This window comes from Oculina patagonica, chromosome 8 (assembly GCF_052425735.1).
Source record: "Oculina patagonica isolate OP01 chromosome 8, crgOcupat, whole genome shotgun sequence".
Lineage (NCBI taxonomy): Eukaryota > Metazoa > Cnidaria > Anthozoa > Scleractinia > Oculinidae > Oculina > Oculina patagonica.
This window is the reverse complement of record NC_135765.1, coordinates 3909068-3928225: the sequence shown is the minus strand read 5'-3', so window position 1 is coordinate 3928225 and position 19158 is coordinate 3909068. Positions and strand designations below refer to the sequence as shown.

The 19158-nt window shown below is 36.5% G+C and overlaps 2 protein-coding genes across 2 annotated transcripts in view; one reads left to right on the top strand and one right to left on the bottom strand.

Annotated features, from left to right (window-relative positions):
• LOC144663400 (E3 ubiquitin-protein ligase TRIM45-like) overlaps positions 1-2736 on the bottom strand; it is a 173183-nt gene extending 170447 nt beyond the window's left edge. Inside the window, exon 1 of the mRNA XM_078524329.1 lies at positions 2724-2736. The gene's annotated coding sequence lies outside the window, so the exon portion shown is untranslated. The remainder of the gene's footprint in view (positions 1-2723) is intronic.
• On the top strand, positions 1961-18308 carry LOC144663428 (beta-arrestin-1-like). The gene is made up of 19 exons (XM_078524373.1): positions 1961-2358; positions 2638-2668; positions 5675-5735; positions 6065-6112; positions 6745-6772; positions 7960-8017; positions 8341-8451; positions 9346-9405; positions 10419-10486; positions 10892-10952; positions 11669-11743; positions 12323-12407; positions 12649-12721; positions 13270-13345; positions 14157-14224; positions 15011-15094; positions 15382-15485; positions 16363-16417; positions 17213-18308. The coding sequence occupies exons 1-19, from the start codon at positions 2324-2326 to the stop codon at positions 17307-17309; spliced, it is 1278 nt and encodes a 425-aa protein (XP_078380499.1). The 5' UTR covers positions 1961-2323; the 3' UTR covers positions 17310-18308.
• The last annotated feature ends 850 nt before the right edge of the window (positions 18309-19158 follow it).

Here is a 19158-nt window from a genome sequence, read left to right as displayed (position 1 = left end):
TTGTAATCCATTTGGTAAAAATGTTTGACGATAAAATCAACAACGAGTGGGAACTTATGAAACTGGTAAACCGTAAGAAAGAAACCCTGCTTAGTTACACGAAGTGAAAAAGAAAATGACACACAATTCCGGACACAATAACGTCATATTTCTTTCACCTCTGTTTTTTCTATAGTGAAATGTAAAAGAAGGACTTTTGATGGGGGAAATAAATATGTGCCAAACAAACTGACATCTCGGGTAATAATGAATACTCAGCAATTTAAAGGCTCTTATTTGAAGCAAATAAAGGTTGAAATATTGCTTTCTTTCGCTGTTTCCGACGTGTATTTTACGCAATTTTAAAAGCAGTCCGTTGAGGAATTCCCTCGAAGGACTTTTAATATTGCGACAAAAGGTTTTTACATTTCTCTTATATATTTATAGTAAGAACATTTTATTTATTTTATTATTCTTTTAGGCCTTCCGAAAGGATTTCTCGTACACAATTTTTATATGCATTCTTAATGAGAATATCCATTTGTAAATGATATTCAGACATCTGTGTTTTTCTTTCAATCTCTAACTTGATATTATGCGCTTCCAATTAAGCTTTTCGGCATTTACATTTAGTTTTTTCCCTTCAACTACTTGAAAATGCGTTGTTTACATTTCTTTTGGGCTATGAATGGTTATCCATCTACTCTGACAATAAAAACAACTTCTTTTCAGGAAGCTAAGAATCCACAGTCATTAAACATTTTCTTTTTTCGTTTCAGTTAAGTTTCTATACGAATCCTTTACTGATTATAACTCAAATTGTCTTAAATGAAAAAAAACATCCTTTTTCTGAAACCAAACAAAAAATATCAGTTTTGTAAGTAATAAGCAAATCCAGTAAACTTGTGATAGGAGACTCAGAATCATATTTGCTACTACCAGAAAAAGATTTTAAAAACTATAAGTTTTGAAATATTACTCCAAAATTACCGCTTAAACTTGGCTAAATAACCTATATAGTCCTGTCACAAATGCAAATTAAGACTGGTTCTAGCCCATGCTAGCCCAGCTAACACACCAATTAATTTACCGGCCGGCAATATATGTAGAAAGGAGCTTTTGAGATTAAAAACTTCAACAGTATTCGACTGTTGAGTTCATCCCACCTTCCTATACGACCGGGAAATAGTTTCATTGAAATAAAACCTAAATTGCCCCAGAGAAATTGCATCGACACCATTAGAAACATACGAAAATTGTCGTCTATGTTAATTTTCTTCGCTAATCAATCGACAAGGGGGAAATATTCGAGCGTGAGTACGCACTGTGAGCAACAAAATAGATACTCGATAAGATTAACGGTATAAATGGCAACCATCTTGGATAATACTATCCATTTTAAATGCTCTGTTTAACTTCCGTGCTTGCGGCAATAAGATTGCGATGCGATAAGTCCATTGGTAAGAAAATACTTTATTAAATTTTTTTCAACTGCGTAAAATGTTGATGGTGTAAGAAGATCTTTTTGGATGCGCCAGCTTAAGGGCTTTCGACTTTTTCCCCTGGAAGCGATCTTCGCCCAGGCTTCAAAGTCAAAATATACCGACTACATTCAAAAGTCGCCGATATAATAATGACCAGACTTATAGATAATTAAAATTGTAGTGTATTTTTCTCCTTATAGCAGTGGGTTTTTCTTTATCTTTACAAAATTCTCAGCGCGCAAAATTTCGTCTTAACGGAAACCTATCTGTAGAACGATCCTATATAAAGGCGTAATTTGGCTACTTATCGCTACCCATGGAACGCTACATGATAATGCATTTTCGAAAGCGATATGTCGAACGTTTGCTGTCGAATTTAGAGGAAGAAGATTTAAATTATTCACGAAAGTAGCCGCTTCCTTTAAATGCACCGTACACCTGTTTCGGTCTGTTATCGAAAGAATTGACTCTTGTGACGTCACACAATACTTGTGCAGGCATTGCGCATGCTTCAGCTAGCCTGTGGAAAAGGGTGCGCTAAATCGAAGCTGCTAAGAGTTGAATGAGGTATTTGAGCATTCTAATATTCAATTCACACTGATGTGGAAGGAGTATTTTGCAGCTTTTTTTCGTCTATCAGTAACTCTTTTGTAATTCGTCGACGATTACCCTTTTGCGCGCCGTAATTTTCCAGCTGAAACTCGCGGCCCTCCCTGCTGAAAGAAACGAAGTGGAGCATTTGTGTACAATTCTAACTTGGAGCTGAATTTTCAGCTGGTGATTTATAGCCTTTCATTTTTAAAGGCGTTTACGATCGCAGCTCTATCTTCGCTTCATGGTTGTAGCTGCTTGTTTCTAACATGGAGAACAGCGACTCGAAAAAAGCTGGGACACGGTAAGAAGACATTTGCAATGCTTGCGTGTTTGTTTTCATTTGATGTGGCCTTGTTCCACGTTCGCTTGCAATTGTAAAATTACCACAGTTCATTTTGCTTTATCGCGATTTGCTAAGGTTCTTGTAATGTAGTACGTGTACAAAATTTAATTTTACTGTACAATACGGGTGAAATTGATAAAAACAACGACTACTTCACTTGGTTTGGATATAGCATAGAATTTAAATTAAGCTATAGCTATAAATTTTTACCAGTGATTTTAACCCTTCCTTTCGCAGCGTCTTCAAAAAGACATCTCCAAATGGCAAGGTAGGTTTTATTTTTCAACTCTAGCTGATCGAAGCTTAATTATAAGAAAGAAAACATTTTAAAATATCACAAACCAAGACCAATATTTTGTCGTAGATTGTATTAAATTCGCCATACCCGATGGCTGTTTACAATGTTTAGCTTCGTTAAAAACCCTATTATGCATAGATTTACAGCTTCAATATTGATATCTTGTGGCTCGAATGTTCACGCTTTTGGTGTGTAGATATATAAAGTGTTACCAGTAAACCATTTTCGCTTTTCTATGGTTGTTTTTATTTAGAATGAGCATTGGGCGCAACTTAATAGATCCTTATGTCTGAGGTTTCGTTGAGCCTCAGAAGTCGTAAATCATCGAATGGCATTGAAGGGATTATGTACATGTTTATATCTTCTATAATTTTCTTCTTGGCTTAATAAAGTTGTGTATATATCAAATCTGAAAACAGGTTAGATTAACTAAATTGGAAATAGGCATTTGAATTATTTTTAAGAAGGAAAAATGTTTAGTTTTGAATTTTTTTTGCAGATGTTCTCAGCCAGGAATTACCATAATGCTCCCATGAGAATTATTATAATATGAATGAGAGGTTTTAAAAGAATTTCTTGCACTAAAAAATGTCGTAAAAGAGATTTAAAAAATTCTTATGTTGATTGGCATATGTCACCTTGTTTTTACTCTAAGTTGTGTAGCTTGATTCTATGTTATTTTTAAGATTAAATAGGGTTGGAAAGCAAATGAAATTGTAATTTTCCAGAAAATCCTTTAAGAAATTTCAAACTACCTTTTGAAGTATTCCTTTCATTCCGGTTGGTACAAACTGTCGGAAAGTTCTGTACCGTTTGTTTATTTCTCCGGTCTCCAGTCTCCCATCGAGGGAACGCAGTAACCGGAAACTAAATTATAAATGGTAAACGCCATCTTGTTCGGTCGGTTTGCTGTTTTTGGAAAAACTCTTAACAATATTCAATCGTCATTTCAACCATTTCATTTTCAACCTGTATATTCAACCAATGGTCATTTCAACCATTCTGCCAAACGGCGAACACCTTAGAAGTGCTTACTATTTGTTGGGAAAAAATGGTTGTGATGACATGCTAAGTGACTTTCCAAACTCGCCAACAAACCTGATGATGGGGGACTTACCATTGCAATGTTCAATTTTGGATACAATGAGATTCATAGCCTCAGAGTTCTGCTTGTAATTGACTAATATTTATTTATAAGTAAAGTTGAGGCAAGTGATTAGGCCTACATCTATTACTTAGCCTGAAAGGAAAACCTACTAGAAGCAGGTTACGAGATCAGACTTCTTGTATACCCAGAAAGAGTAAGGAAAAAATAAGGCCGTGGAAAGCTTTTTAAAATAAAATCTTAATGAAGCCAGAAACATGTTACCCAGTGAATATTTAATCAGAAAGATTTTGTTGTGACAAATCTGCGGACATGAGATTTATTCTTTTTGTGATTTTAACATAATAGTAGATGAAGAACTTCTTTTCAGTGTTAATTTTTAATGCTTCGTGAGTGACTTACAGTGAGTTTGAATACGCCAGGAAAAATATTACTCCCTAGTGGTTTGAAACATGCTTGTAAAAGGCACTCTAATTCTAGTGTTTTTTTCCTTCTTGATGAATAATTTTTTGGTATTGATTATGTAACAGCTGAGACAAACAGGAAACTCAATTGTTAAAGTTATCAGGAAATTATTAGTCACCCATGCAAACATACGTTTGATGCATAAAATAAAATCTAAGAATGAGGTGTTAATTTGGTAAATCCAAGGTTTATTATTCAACAACTGTCAGATTTTCTCTCACCAAAATCTTTGCATTTTGTAAAAAATCACTGTGCCTAGATAATATTCAACACATACTGCAAAACTGGTGAAGCGTGGAGGTCATCGATATGTAACAATTCTTCAATATAATTATTTGTTTGAGGAAAATAAAATTAATATAATCATCAAAAACAGTGCCATCTGGTCATCCACAACAAGTATATTTCCTGCCAGGCAAGTAATTTTATTCTTCTTGTTCTGCTGCTAAAGTTTGTTATAAAATTGTTAACTAAGATAAGCGTGCAGCCCCCTCTTTTAAGCAAAAATATAAATGCTGCTTTTCTGAATGGCAAGCTGGAATTTGAGTTTTTGTTTACCCCTGGTGCATAACTTCCATAACTCTCTTCAGGATGTTGACGTTAAATAATTTGCCGCAGCCTGCTGTATATTTTGATAAATAATCATATTATGATATAATTTTTCAATATACATGTTTATTACTGATTAAAAAGAAAGATAATTGAAATCTAGAGATCATGCGTGTTCTCATGAACTACATTTATTTTGTTAACGCAACACAAATCAAATCTAATTTTGCAAATTTTCTCAGATGCTTGCCCATGTCTGTAATGCCTTTTTTGGGAATTTTAATATTTAATAGTTTTATTAGATTTCAAAAAATTAAAAACTGTCACACTTACATGAACATATGCATGAACTCAAGTGTGTATACTCAATCTTGCAAAAGGAGCAAAGATAATCGTGCCCAGCTGGTTCTTGTGGTCTTTATACCTTCAAAATTATCCAAAGTGTGTTAATTTTTTGGTGAAATTTCAGCTATTATTAAGCTATCTTTTAGCTGGTGAAATAGCTCTTAGCTACATATCTGGTACAGTTGATTCCCCCTAATGCAAACCTTAAAAGTCGATCAATCAATCAATCAATAAAATTTATTTATCCTTGGAGCTGACAGGGGCTGACTAGGCCCTTAGCAAACATATACTAAAATGCCGGAAATTGAGAAAGGTTCCTGGTATCAAGGGTTTGAGCTTTCAAGGGTAAAATTGATAAAAAAAGACCTAGAGGGAATTGAAGAAGGTTCAAGTTAACCTGAGTTTGAGTTATTGAGATTCAACTGTAGTATATAAGCTTCAATTGGATTTGATTGACATCATGTAGTAGTTATGGTAGACTTCAAAACAAACTTAAACTAATTCCTTTACAGATCACAACTTATCTGGGAAAACGGGACTTTGTAGATCATATTGAGCACATCGATCCTGTGGGTAAGTTATGCCTACTCTTATAACTTTTCTTCCCATAAGCTTAGGGATTTTGAAGGTCACATAATTGATCACATTGATCCCGTGGGTAAGATATGCCCTTTTGATGACTTTTTCACCCATTAAAGTAAGTACTTTCAAGTATGTAGTCAGCATTCTAAACTGCCATGTAAAATTTGTCATTCTGCCCACAATCCTCACACAGCAAGCTGCTATCCAGGCTTAGGTGTAGGCTTACGAAAAGCTTTCCATTGTGTGTAGATATATTTTTATAGCTTTAATGAAATTTTAAAACCAGTATTCTGCTCAAGGCACATTTTTTTATTTTGTAGATGGTGTTGTGTTGATAGAGCCTGATTATGTCAAAGATGGAAAGAAAGGTGAGCTACATTCTGTATAATTTATTAAGATTCTAAAAAATTCAAGGAGTGTAGAATTGCAACAGTTTTTCATGTTGTAAATTAAAGAAAAGTTCTGTCAAATCAATTAACATCACTGTGTGTGAGTTAGAGTGTTTGCTCTGAAGTGATACGTGGGAAACAGATCAGAAAGTGACAACATTCATTCAGCATTTTGTAACATTCATTCTCAAACTCATAATTATATTCATCAAGTTAAAACAAAGAAAATCATAACTGCGAAGGGGGTTTGGATACCCGGTCTTAATTAGCATATATTTTTACGATTTTATCTCTTCATTTACTCCATAGTTTTTGTTTCAATCGAGAAATTATATCAAACACTTGAGACAGTGTTTCATTGGCTATCCAAACACCTTGATTTTTGCTTGGTGTTTGGATATCCAGACAAAACACTGTCTCAAGTGTTTGATATTTTACTTCAGCCTTTTGTAATAAATGCTATTTTGTGAAATCAGGGTTCAATTTTTGCATGAAAGCTAAATAAACTGTTGGGATTTAAGAGAATTGAAAAATTACTGAAACACTGAAAATTTGTCTTATTGAATGAATATCTTCACTTTCAAGTAAACAAGATTTTTTATTTTTTCCAGTTTTTGCACATGTCCTGGCTGCATTTAGGTAAGTAATGCATCGGAAATAAAATGAGTTTTTGGTGTTCATGTAATACAATTTCGGCTAATTCATGATGTTATATTTTAAGTAGTAGATAAAATATGAGCGGGAGATCTGTATGGGCGTTTACAATGGCGAGCCGATAGGCGAGCCATTGTAAACGGCCATACAGATGGACGCGAATATTTTATTCTACTTGTGAAATGAAAACAATAAATTGAATGCAAAGTATTGTTATGCGAATCAGTAGAGATCTGTATTAAAAGTTAATGAATACTAATTAGCTGAGCAGGAGTTTGTATCAAAAGTTAATTCTCTTGTTTGATTTGTATTGGGGTTTACAGTTGTGTACATGTGATCTGAACACTGTGCTGGGATTGGTTTGCACCTTCATGAATATTTAATGAATTTTACAATGTCAGATGTAGCTGTACATGCAATTCCCATAAATATAACATACGAATACATGTATATAGTGCCATACACTGTAATGTTTCAGTTGAGTGCTGTGAAAAACCAAAACCAAGGAATTGTATAATCACCAGTCACAATGACTGAAAACAAGCCAATGTGAACTTAAAGCAGATAGCTGTAACCAGGCTAGTAACAAAATGTGATAAAATGCAGTTGACAAAGACCATTTTCCAGATTTTGTATCTGATTGGTTGATAATAATTTTCCCATCATCATTAGAACGTTTCAATTGTGTGTTGTAAAACCAAAACCAAAGCAATTGTATGTAAACAATGACAACACCATTATGTTAAGTTTGTTTTTGTCAAAGAACATTCAACAAGAAAAGCCAAAATTAACCCTAATGTGTTAATTTTGGTTTTTCTTGTTAATTGTATATTAAGCAGACTGTTATTGCAGTTTTCAGTGCTATGCGAACTCTGAAATTCAATCCTCAAGCAATGGTTTACGCTTTTTGCTACCATCAATCATCTTAGCGGACCTCTCAAGAAACAGAAGTTTACTTAAACCGGTTCAAAAAGGTCACGTCTGTCAGTTACGATTTGTAGATTTCGATCCAATTTGTTTGTTTCTGTTTTCTGATTGACAGCAGTGAAAAACGCAATTGTTAGTTGGATTTTGAATTTCAGAGTTTGTTTAACACTGAAAACCGCAATAAAGAGTACTTACATGCAGCTGTATTTTCAATGTGTGTGCATATTTTGTGCTGTTCTTGGTAGATATGGACGAGAAGATTTGGATGTGCTTGGCCTTACATTCAGAAAAGACCTGTTTCTGGTTTGTTAAAAGCCTTTCCTGTTACCACTAGTTAGAATGTTCAGTGTTTGTATAACTGATTAGTTCATTTAACATCTGTTCCATTCATAAGATCATAATGTTCATGTAGAGATGTTTATTTATTGAAAAGTTTTGTGCATGTGACTGTATTTGAGGCTGATATATCACAACAAACCATGTCCTCTGGTCTTGGGATTCATCTATTAACATTAGATGTTATCTTGTATTATATTGTAACCAAGTTTGCGACAACTAATTTTTATATCAGAATTTTATGTAGTAGTACATCATATTAATTTAGTTATGACAATGTATTACAACAGGCCACCACACAAGTTTATCCACCAAAACCAGAAGACGAGGTACCACTGACAAGGCTTCAGGAGAGGCTGCGAAAAAAACTTGGGGCTAATGCCTATCCTTTCAAATTTGAGGTTTGCTTCTTACAATGTTAAAAAGTTAAAAAAAAAATAGTGACAGGTACAATGTATAACTATCAGAGTACAGAGATAACCAAGTTTGTTATTTTAGACTTTCTCTCTACTTTACTTGTATGAATTTACGTTTGATAATTTTGAATCCTGTTTTATGTCATTTGGTGATTGCACCATCTGCGACACCAACAATCTGCCGATATGCCCTGCCCCCCACCACCTTCCCCCTCTGGCTTAACATTAAGAGCTGCATGACTTTATGGGGGAGGGGCTGGTGGGCTAATTGGTAGCGCATTGAACTCCAAATAGAGCGATCTGAGTTTGAGGGCTGTTTGGGGTCACTGTGTCGTGTTCTTTGGTAAGACCCTTTACTCTCGCAGTGCAGCCTCTCCCCAACCAGGAGTATATTAAGTGTGCAGCGAATTGTTGGGCAATCTGACAAAATGCTGGGGGTAACCCTGTGATGGACTAGTATCCCATCCAGGGTGACAATACTGCTAGTTGCTGTAAGCTTTTAAACCAACAACAACAACAACAACAACAACAACAACAACAACAACAACAACTTTATTTGCACCCTTTACATTCAATTAAATTAACAATACAATAATAAAAGAAATAAAGTAAAGTGCATGGCTGCCCAGAATAACCATGATTGGCTAACAAGATTGGGCAGCCATACTTAGTTTTTATTACAATAATTTATAAAAAGGTCAGGTATACTTAACATTTACATAGCAAACTATACAACACACAAACACACAAAAACAAAACTAAGTAGGCTTAAAGAAAAATTAAAGAAAAATTAATGCTTTGGCCTTTGGCCTGAGTACAGACTTAAAGCAGCATTCTATAAGAATCTTAATTGTAAATTTATTCGAGGTATTTTTTTAGTTACCCCCAGGGTCTCCATCATCAGTTACACTGCAGCCGGCTCCTGGAGACACCGGCAAGGTATTGTTCAATTATGACAAATGAGTGGAATTAGCTGTGGCTTAAGTCTCAGCTGTAATAATTTGTTATTCCATTACTTGTTTAGTTTGAAATGTCTTATAAATAATTGAATCCTTGACAATCCAGAAATACTGTAATTAAGTAAGGAAAAGGTATTAACTGTCCCAAGTCTGGTGACCTCTAAGAGTCGATGAGGAGACTCATTGATTGACAACTTTCACTTGCTCTCATCCACTCATGTGCATTCTCATCAAATGTTCATTAGAGTTACCAAGACTGCACTCTTGACAGGCATATGATGTTACCCCCCTCTCTCCCATGCACCATCGCTCCTTGAACTTTGTATGTGTATAGTCTAAAAAAAGAAACACATTTCCATTTGATTATGTGTTGTATGCCATTTCTATCATTGTTTTGTGATAGTTCATTGAATTTTATGTACATTGGCTTGTAAGACAAGAGGAAGAGGAATTGTATATAAGATCAAGTGTAACGATTGCGACTGTGTTTATGTTGGTCAGACATCACGCGCGCTTAAAACACGTATGAAAGAACACGCGAAGGCCATCGCAACATTGGATAAAAACTCTTTGTTGGCAAAACACCATATGCTTAACGACCATCAAATAGATTTGGAGAGCGTCGAAATTGTTGACAGGTCAATGGTGTGGAAACAACGACTAATTCTTGAAGCGAGATAGGAACGCTATAAACGAACACATAGCGCTACCAAACGTTTACAATAGCATTAAGAATTCATGGACTCATTAAGAATGCTCTAGAGACTTTTGTTGCACTCGGAAAGTTCATTTAGTTTTTATCACACATTCGTTACATATTTTAACAGGATGCCGTTGAACATTTGCATTTTTATCTTGCTGAAGAAGGCAACAGTAGTGGCCGAAACGTCCAAAAACAATATTTTTAGCCAGTGTCAACTTATTAATTCGAATTTTTTTTTTTTTTTTTTGTAAGACAATCTTCATTTCCTTTCCTTTTTCTGTGTTCTGTAGCCTTGTGGGGTAGATTATGAACTGAAAACATATGTCAGTGAGTCAATGGAAGAAAAACCTCGAAAAAGGTGATTAATTCTTAACATAGTGTTCATGTTTTGTACCATCTTGTCAATCCATCAGATTTAATGTACCTTTGAATAATATGCGAACTCTGCTCAAGTCAACTGTCACATTTTTTGCTGCCTTCAATCATCTAAGCAGACCTCTCAGGAAAAGTTCACTTTTACCGTTTCAAAGGCAACGTCTGTTGGTTGTGATTGGTAGATTTTGATCCATTTTGTTTGTTTCCATTTTTCAAGGTTCGCTGGCTGTTGCCATAATTATGATTGACAGCAGGAAAAATTGCAATCGTTAGTTGGGTTTTAAACTTCAGGGTTTGCTTATTATTGAAAATCACTGTAACTTGATTTTAATTTACCATTTTCTTGTGACATAACCAAGAATAACAGTTTTTTTACTGTACATTTTAGTGACACTGTAAGACTAGCCATCAGGAAAATTACTTATGCACCAGAACGCCCTTTGCCTCAGGTGAGTGTTATTTCCTATGCCTGATGAGAATTATGAATTCTCTCCAGGGTGCATCAGTGAATTGTCTTTCCAACTTGCCCCTCTTTCTCAATGGGCTTCATCTGCGAACAAAAAAGTTGAAAAATGTTACTTGCCCGAAAGTCCACTAGCCTTACAGGGAAATCCACAAGCCCTGGGCCATGGGGTAGGACTTTCTTTGTGTGCTGGTTAGAGGGAGGCATTTGCGCATTTGGCTCGTTTATTTCTTAATGACGTGCAGCATTGAAAATCCTTGTTCTCACAACCATAAATAATTCGTCAGGTTAGAACAAAGGAAACCATAACCATGATGGTGGTTTGGATATCTGATGTTAATTAGCATAGAATTTAACGATTTTATTTATTTGTTTACTCCTTAGTTTTTGTTTCGATTAAAAAGATAATTTCATATCAAATACTCAAGAGAGTGTCACCTCGAACTCGGTCAAAAGTACTCTGCTATGGGTCATATTGTCAACTCTCTACTTCGTGTTCAGAAATGCGATAAAACACACTCGCTTGTGTTTGATACATCACACAAACAACATTTATGATAATGTCACAGGCCACAAATGGGCAGCTTGTGGCTGCTAGAGGCACCCTTAGTATTCTTTCATCTCACCTCACCATTGCTTGTTGTATCCAGACCATCATAAGTAGCATTATTGTGATATTATGTGTCAAACTTTGTTCAACAGCCACAGGCAGAGACAGACAAGGAATTCATGTTGAGCACTCATAAGCTCCACATTGAAGCTTCTCTAGACAAAGAGGTGAGGTACTTTTCGTCTAGCTTCAAAACACAGATCATGAAACTGTTTCACTCTTCTTCCAGGACCATTCAAGCATCGATGAAAAGCGTCGGTTGGCATTCTCGACCCCAGAGCACTTCTCTTTTGCCCATGGCTGACAGTGAGAAGTCTCTTGTCGCCGTCAGTCACATGCAAAAGTTAAGAGTTCCTGGGGTCAAAAATGGGTCGGTTGGGTGTCAGCTCTCTTGAGGTCTCACTTGAATGGTGCTCTACCCTTCGAGAGAACAATAGAACAAACAATAGGAAAATGCTCCTTGCCCCTCAAAACAAGAGTAACTGCTAAACTAGAGGTCCAGTAAAATTACAAGGTTACAAAAGCTGCCACACTGCTGCATGACAATAGTCATTGTTATTCATAACCAGATTGGCCATTTATGGGCCGTTGATAATGGACTTCTTGTGTGGGGGTTATAAAGAGTGTGCAATTTTCTTCCAGTTGTAGCAATTTTTAATACTGTACTTCTGGGGATCTTGTGCAGTTGCACACAGTGAAAGTCCCTGTCCTGATATTTTTATTTTTACTTTTCAAACTGTTGACAGATGTATTATCATGGGGAGGAGATAGGAGTTAATGTACATATCGCAAATAGCTCTTCCAAGACATGCAAGAAAATAAAAGTTACAAGTAAGTAGAGTAAAAACGGTTAAAGAATATTAAGACTTGTTTTTGAGTTTCTTTACACATGCAGTCTTCATTATGAGAAGGAGCAGATAGAGATTCAATGAGCTAGATACCATTGCGGGCGAACAGTTTTGGTTATGATGTAGGAAATTACCCTATAGACAAATTAATGTGAAAGTACAAAAATATCTTTGTTTTGTGTCAAGCAGTTCCTGTTGTTGAATTTGTGTTTCTTCTTTCTCAGTACGACAGTTTGCAGACATCTGCTTATTTTCAACCGCACAGTACAAGTGTCCTGTGGCTTCTTTAGAATCTGAGTAAGTACTTGTTACACTGGTCAGGATTAATTTTTTTAAAAAAAAAATCTTTATTTCAAACATACATCGGTCAGGATAATTGAAATAAATTTTTGTCCTTTGGCTCCTTCTGGTTTATTCAAATAAAATTAGTGTCCTGTGGCTCCTTCTGGGTTATTCAAATAAAATTAGTTTCTTTGTGGTTTCTTGTTGAAGACAGGGTACTTATTAAGGATAGGGGGTGCTTCTTTTTTGACATAAATATCAGAATCTATAAGACAAAAGAAAAAATTTTTGCTTGAAGGAGTTTTTTTTATTTTTTTATTTATGTTTATTTATGTTTTATTTTTTTTTTGTTTTGCTTAAATTAATTATACATGGAAACAACATTTTAGACTGCACTTAAGATACAGTTGTTTTGTAATGTGGGAATGATGTGAGAAGTTCAAAAGGAAGATGAACTACATGTACGGATGATCTCAATGGTCTCTGATGGCGCTGTAGCTGGTACTTATTACATAAATATGACATGGATTGTAGTAAAAGTGTTTTATTATTTGTTCTTACAGAGATGGATTTCCAGTAGGAACAAGTGGAACGTTATCAAAAGTATATCGTCTTACACCACTTCTGGCTAACAACAGGGTACATATAACTTGTCCTTACTCTTTAAATTTGTGTATTAATAGTGGTTCTCGGTCGGTCAGTCAAATAACATTTATTTTACTTACCGGTATTACTTGTGCCAGATACGGCAACAAGTCAAGGTTCCCCCCTCAGTTTTTGCCCACCTTTTGTGCATAGATCCGTTAGATCTGGGTACAACGTGATGCACTAGTGCGTCGTTTTGCAAGCAGAAGAAAAACATTTTTTATTAGATACCTGTTATATTTCCCCAACAGCGCGCATGCTCTCATTTTTTAGGTAACATAAAATCTAACAATAAAGCTGCTTCCTGCTAAAAGTCTCTGAGGGGGCAACATTGCAAAATCTATAACGTCAGTGAGTAACAGTGCACTGTTACCCGTGAATGTTAACCTGCGACCACCGTTGCAAGTGAACAGCGTGTGTTTTCGTTGTGCTATTGAACAAATCACTTAATGACCGGTCCCTTGGGAATCTTGAATCTCAGTGTTTAGATTCTTGGGAAGCAAAATTAACTGTTTCCCACGGGACCTGCCATTATTATAAGTATTTGCCCGTTATTTACTCACATCACACATACAAACTGTTGCTCTCAAGGCAACTTTGTCGATAAACAGGTTCCACACACTAAAAATTCCCAAAATATAGGGGGCCTATTTTGGAGCGGACCCTGTTTGCATTCACCTATATTTAAACCGGCACGAGTGTAACATGGTAGTGTAGGCAACAAGTAGCCACTTGTTTTTGTTATTTTTTTTGTTTTTCATTGAACTGCAGTCTTTTACCCTTTTTTTTTGTTTTATGTCTTTAGGAGAAAAGAGGTTTAGCACTTGACGGAAAACTAAAACACGAGGATACCAATTTAGCCTCTTCAACGATGTAAGTTTAAGGTAGAAAAAAGTAAAACTGAAAACTAGATTACTGTGATTTTGTTTTGTTGTATTTTGTTACTGTTTCCGGTCTTCCCACACATAGGAGAAGTGTCTGCTTATGGGAGGTTAAAACAGTGTTACAAGAGGTTTCAACTGTGTAATAAAAGTGCTGCAGGGTTCGTATACGTCTTGAAAACCCTTGAATTTCAGGGATTCGATTTCAAGGCTTTAAAAGTACTTGAAATTGGTTTTTGGTCCTTGAAAGTCCCTTGATTTTTTAATTGAACGTCAAATGGCTTCAAGGCAATGAGAAGACCGCCAAAATAAGCGATTTTTGTAGTTCTTCAGCAAGCACATCAACGGCACAACAGACTGGAAATCGTTGGTTTGAGGTAAATTTCATAAAAAAAATCCTTGAAATTTCCAAGAAGGGTCCTGGAAAGTCCTTAAAAAGTCCTTGAATTTTTGGCCTGAAAAAGTGTGCGAACCCTGTTGCTGGTGGCCCCCCTATACACTGCTACTTAGCAAATATGAAAACCTTAACTGTCCTTTGCTCAAGTGCCATAAGAACGCAAGGAAGTGGCAAGTGTTCATAAGAAGCGTATAGAAAACCACGAATCACACTGAAGTGTTTTTCTTAACATCTTGAGCGCTCTGGTCACTTTTAGAGTTCTTTATAACAGTAGAAAAGCGTGGTAGCAATTATTTTCTTGAGAAATTGGCTTTTGTTTTTGCGAGAGTGCGAACTATTTTATATTCTGATGTTTTTGTTAATAGTTTAATTTTTTTGTAGAATGGATGGCACCGTTTCTAAAGAAAATCTTGGAATCATAGTACAGTACAAGGTCAAAGTGCGGGTTATAGTGGCATATGGAGGGTAAGTTCTTTTTACAACGTTAGTTCTTTTAACGGCGACGGCTACAACGCTTTTTTAGACGTTTAAAGGTTTCCGTAAATGGTAAAGAATGGCAAGGTTTGTCGATCTAATGTTCTTTTGGCTTTCTGCAAGTGATGTGCAAGAATGCTTAAATTCCGTCGATCAAACGTTCCTTTTGGTGTCTAAGGACTAGCGAGTGTTTGAACAGTGATAATACAAAAGCGTGCAGTTTGTTGATGAAGAGTTCTTTTCTGACAATTTGTTGAACAAACGTTCTTTTCTAACAGTGATGTGACACTGGAGTTACCTTTCACACTGAGTCATCCTAAGCCAGCCGAGGAGACTCCTCCTTCCACACCGGCCCAACAACCACCCACAGAGGAGGCAGCAGGTACGATACTCGGGGAGGGGAGGGTCGAGCTAACTTTTATCTTTCGCTGCCTTCGCAAGATCTAGAGCGGTGTTCGACACATGGTTTTTACATTGAGTTCTTAACTGTAATTGTTTTCTTGCTTCATTCTTGCTTCACTTTATATTTCATTTAGTTATATATGTTGTGTGATCAATTAAACCAGGGGCTCCTGATTTAACTTCCTTTTGCCAATCAAAATTTTACCTTATTTTTTTGTCTTGGGGAGACGAAAGATGCGGGCCATTCTCCTGCTGAAAAATATTGAGTGATAATAATATGAAGTGGTTCCTTAAGTAATCGCAGCTGTCCAATCACAACAGACGCAAAGAACACATTGAACCAATCAGAAGTCGAAGCCAAAAAGGCACCAGTACAAGGCGCGGGAAAACATGGCAACGACGCTAAGCGCGGGAAAACACTTATCCGGCTCCAAGCGCGGGAAGACGCGTGTGTACCAGGCCGCGATTAGCTTATTTCTGATTGGCTTAAAAAAATCATGCTTGCGATGATCGACTAGAGCAAGGCGTACGACTTTCTTTCATCACTTCGCGAGCTCACTGGGTACAAAAAAAAGTAAACGCGTTATTAGTAAACTTCTGACAGTCAGACGAAAAATTAACTCTGGCCAAAATTTTTGTGGCCGTCGTTCTGTACACTTTTGGTCCATTCGCAAGCAACGTCGCCTATTTTTGTTCTGGCGCAAGGGTTAACCTTCAAAACGTCAACGAAACCTGTAGAAACGCTTAATTTACTTCATTATATTTTAGTTGATTGCTAAACACTTTTTTACTGGACTAACTGCCTTGGAAGTGTCCTTCGTAACAGGCTCATCTGAGTTGTTATTGTTTTATTTCAGTGGCTGCCTCGACTGACACACCTGTAGATCACAACTTAATCGACTTTGACACTGAGTGAGTATGCGTAAATAAAACCCTGTAAAAGTTTTTACTAACCTACAAGTAACCGATTCTATTTACTTTGTTCTTTCTCGCGCGTGACGCGTGGACGACAAACGCTTAGCGTCAGTTTGCTGGGTGGAACTCTCGAGAGAAAAATAGAGTAACAGTAAGCCATTTATCGTGTCCATCACGCCTTAGGTTTACGGTACGGAACTCCTAGTTTAAAAGAAAGCTGTGTTCTCGCGCTTCCTTCATTAGATGAATTAAACTTGTTAAATAATGTAGTTGTCGTTTAACGGGTAATAAAATGGTCAAACCGGGGTTTACCCCAGTGTAAGAACCTGTGATTTTTTCTTTGTTTTTTGCCAGGGGCTATTGTTTTCCTGTTCTATATTGTTTTGAGGTCCTTTGTTGTCTTGTTTGTTCTTTGTGTTACGTCTCTGGTGAGTTTCACAGGTTCTTACACCCTCAAATCGACTGATTCCACTTGTCTGCCGATAACATATCAGTCGGGGGAATAAATCCCGTTTTTGGCAAGTCTTCGTTGAAGAACTCGAAGCATTTCTGAATTATTTCATCCAATCAAAAACTAGCGCGACCGCTCACGGAATACTCCGAAAGCAGTCGCGCGTACAAATACGTCGTGTTGCTTAGAAACTTCCTGGGACGAAAACCGGGGACTCAATCACTTCCCGGAGAAATGATGTCGCCATCAACTGGCGCTTGTTACCCCGACATTAGTAATTTGTTATCTACCAATATAATTTCATTGTAGTAATGAAGGTAATTCTTACTTTTTTTTTTCAGCGGTCCCGACAAGCATGAAGATGACGATCTTATCTTTGAAGATTTCGCTCGCCTCAGGCTCAAGGAGTCGGAGCATCTCGGAAGCGCGGACGCCTGACATATTAACAATACAATAATTCGCATGGGAGGGGAGGGAGGGTGTAGAACTTGTGACAGGACAGACATCTGAGTACCACGTGTCTTTGAACTGAAAATAGACTTTCGAAAATTATCATGAAGGCGCTGAACCTGCGTCTCTGAAAATTATATTATTTTGATGCAGTATGTTCTCTAGTCTTGAAAATTTTACTTGTCCGCAAAGTGGTATGGTTTAACTCTCTAGTACTGGCAAGAAGACCAAAATCTTAGAATAGAGAAAATTACATCCTGAAAGATATTGCGTTGATGTCACCACCAAATTCTTATAACAATCATTAAAGGAAATATACGCAGCCAGTGAGGAGAGTTGATGTTCTGAGCTTGGGAATGAATAAACGGGTTAATCGGGAGGTCGTACGTAAATTTATCACTGAAAGTATTTAGTTTCTAGGCCCCTGTTTGTGTCGTCTTCGCTTCCAGGTCTTTTCTTTTTCATTGTATGCGCGGATGAATTCTGACAATTATTTCGTGTTGAAGATTAGTTCTAAGCTATGATTAATATGCACCACAAAACCATCGTAACCCGTTTTAACTGCAAAGAGCGCCTGACATCTTATTTCCTTAACCCTTGAAATAACCTCTGTAAGACCTAAATACAGTTAAATCTTTTGGTAACGGCCACCCTAGAGCAAAATTAACTGATCGTTGTGAAAAGGTGCTGCCAAAATCGATTTTTTTTTTAGCTTGGTGCTGTAAAGGTTAACAGGTAAAATAAGCATTTTTTAAAATCGGCATATATGTGTAGATTAATTGTATAGACCAAGAACAATTTCCTCAAATAGAACAACCTTGTTCTCTGGGTTCTCAAACTCTGGGAGCAGGGTCTTGTAAATGAAAGCGATATATTATGCATTTATGTGACGTTAAAGAAGAGACGCGGTAAAAATCGCGAAGTTGTTAGTTGGTCGGTTGAACGTTTCAGTTGTAATTCCTTCAAAATAAAGTTATTTACAACTGTGGTTAATAAGACTTGCTCAATATGTGTGTTCCTGTAAGTATGTTCTAGACGAAAGAAATACCTTATTGTTACTTAATTTCGCGGGACTTAATTTTCGCGATTTTCAAAAAATCGCGAAATAAAAGACCCGCGAAAAAAGGTTCTCGCGAAAAATAACCGCGAACTTTAATACCCTTCTATATAGTTCGTTATAATTAATCAACGTTACGGTCAGTTTACTATAGAATTATCTTGGCAAAGTCGTCAAACTTGCTCTACTTTGTTACAAAGGAATAAGTCAAACTGTTTTAAGTTCGTTTTGTTATATGGTTTTGTTCAGTGTCATCGGAAACTATTGCTTTGGAAAATTAAAATCAGTTGTGACAATTTTAAGACTTACTTTTTGTTAATGCAAACCAGTATTTTGACAATTTTCGCGAAATTGAGTTCCTTTAAACGTTTTTTTTTTTTGGCCAAATCGCGAAATTTAAGTACCGCGAAATTAAGTTCCCGCGAAAATGAGTAACAATAAGGTAGAAGCATCTGTGTTCGCGTGTAAAAGCTTTTTGTTTCTCCATAGACATATTCTTCACCCGGGATTCTTCATTGAGGAATTTGCCTCGAGAAGCCTAAAGCCTGCCGCACACTAGAGCAACTAGCTGAGCTAACCGCCTCGCGTGCCCGTTTGCTCAGCAGATTTCTCTAGTGTGCGGACATTTTTCGTGAGAATTTTACCTTGCGAGGCCTTGAGGAAAATATCTATCGTGTTTCATATTTTTTGCCTCGAGAGGAAAAATCCTCAACCTGTGGAGGCGACGTGAGCTACTTGCTCAGCCAGAAATATCAACTGACCAGTAAACACACGCAGAAT

Excerpts from the sequence above, each read along its gene's own strand:
- LOC144663428 (XM_078524373.1), top strand. The coding sequence starts at position 2,324 with ATGGAGAACAGCGACTCGAAAAAAGCTGGGACACG. Across the intron at positions 10,487-10,891 it reads GAAGAAAAACCTCGAAAAAG|TGACACTGTAAGACTAGCCA; the intron begins GTGATTAATTCT and ends TGTACATTTTAG. Across the intron at positions 16,418-17,212 it reads TTAATCGACTTTGACACTGA|CGGTCCCGACAAGCATGAAG; the intron begins GTGAGTATGCGT and ends TTTTTTTTTCAG.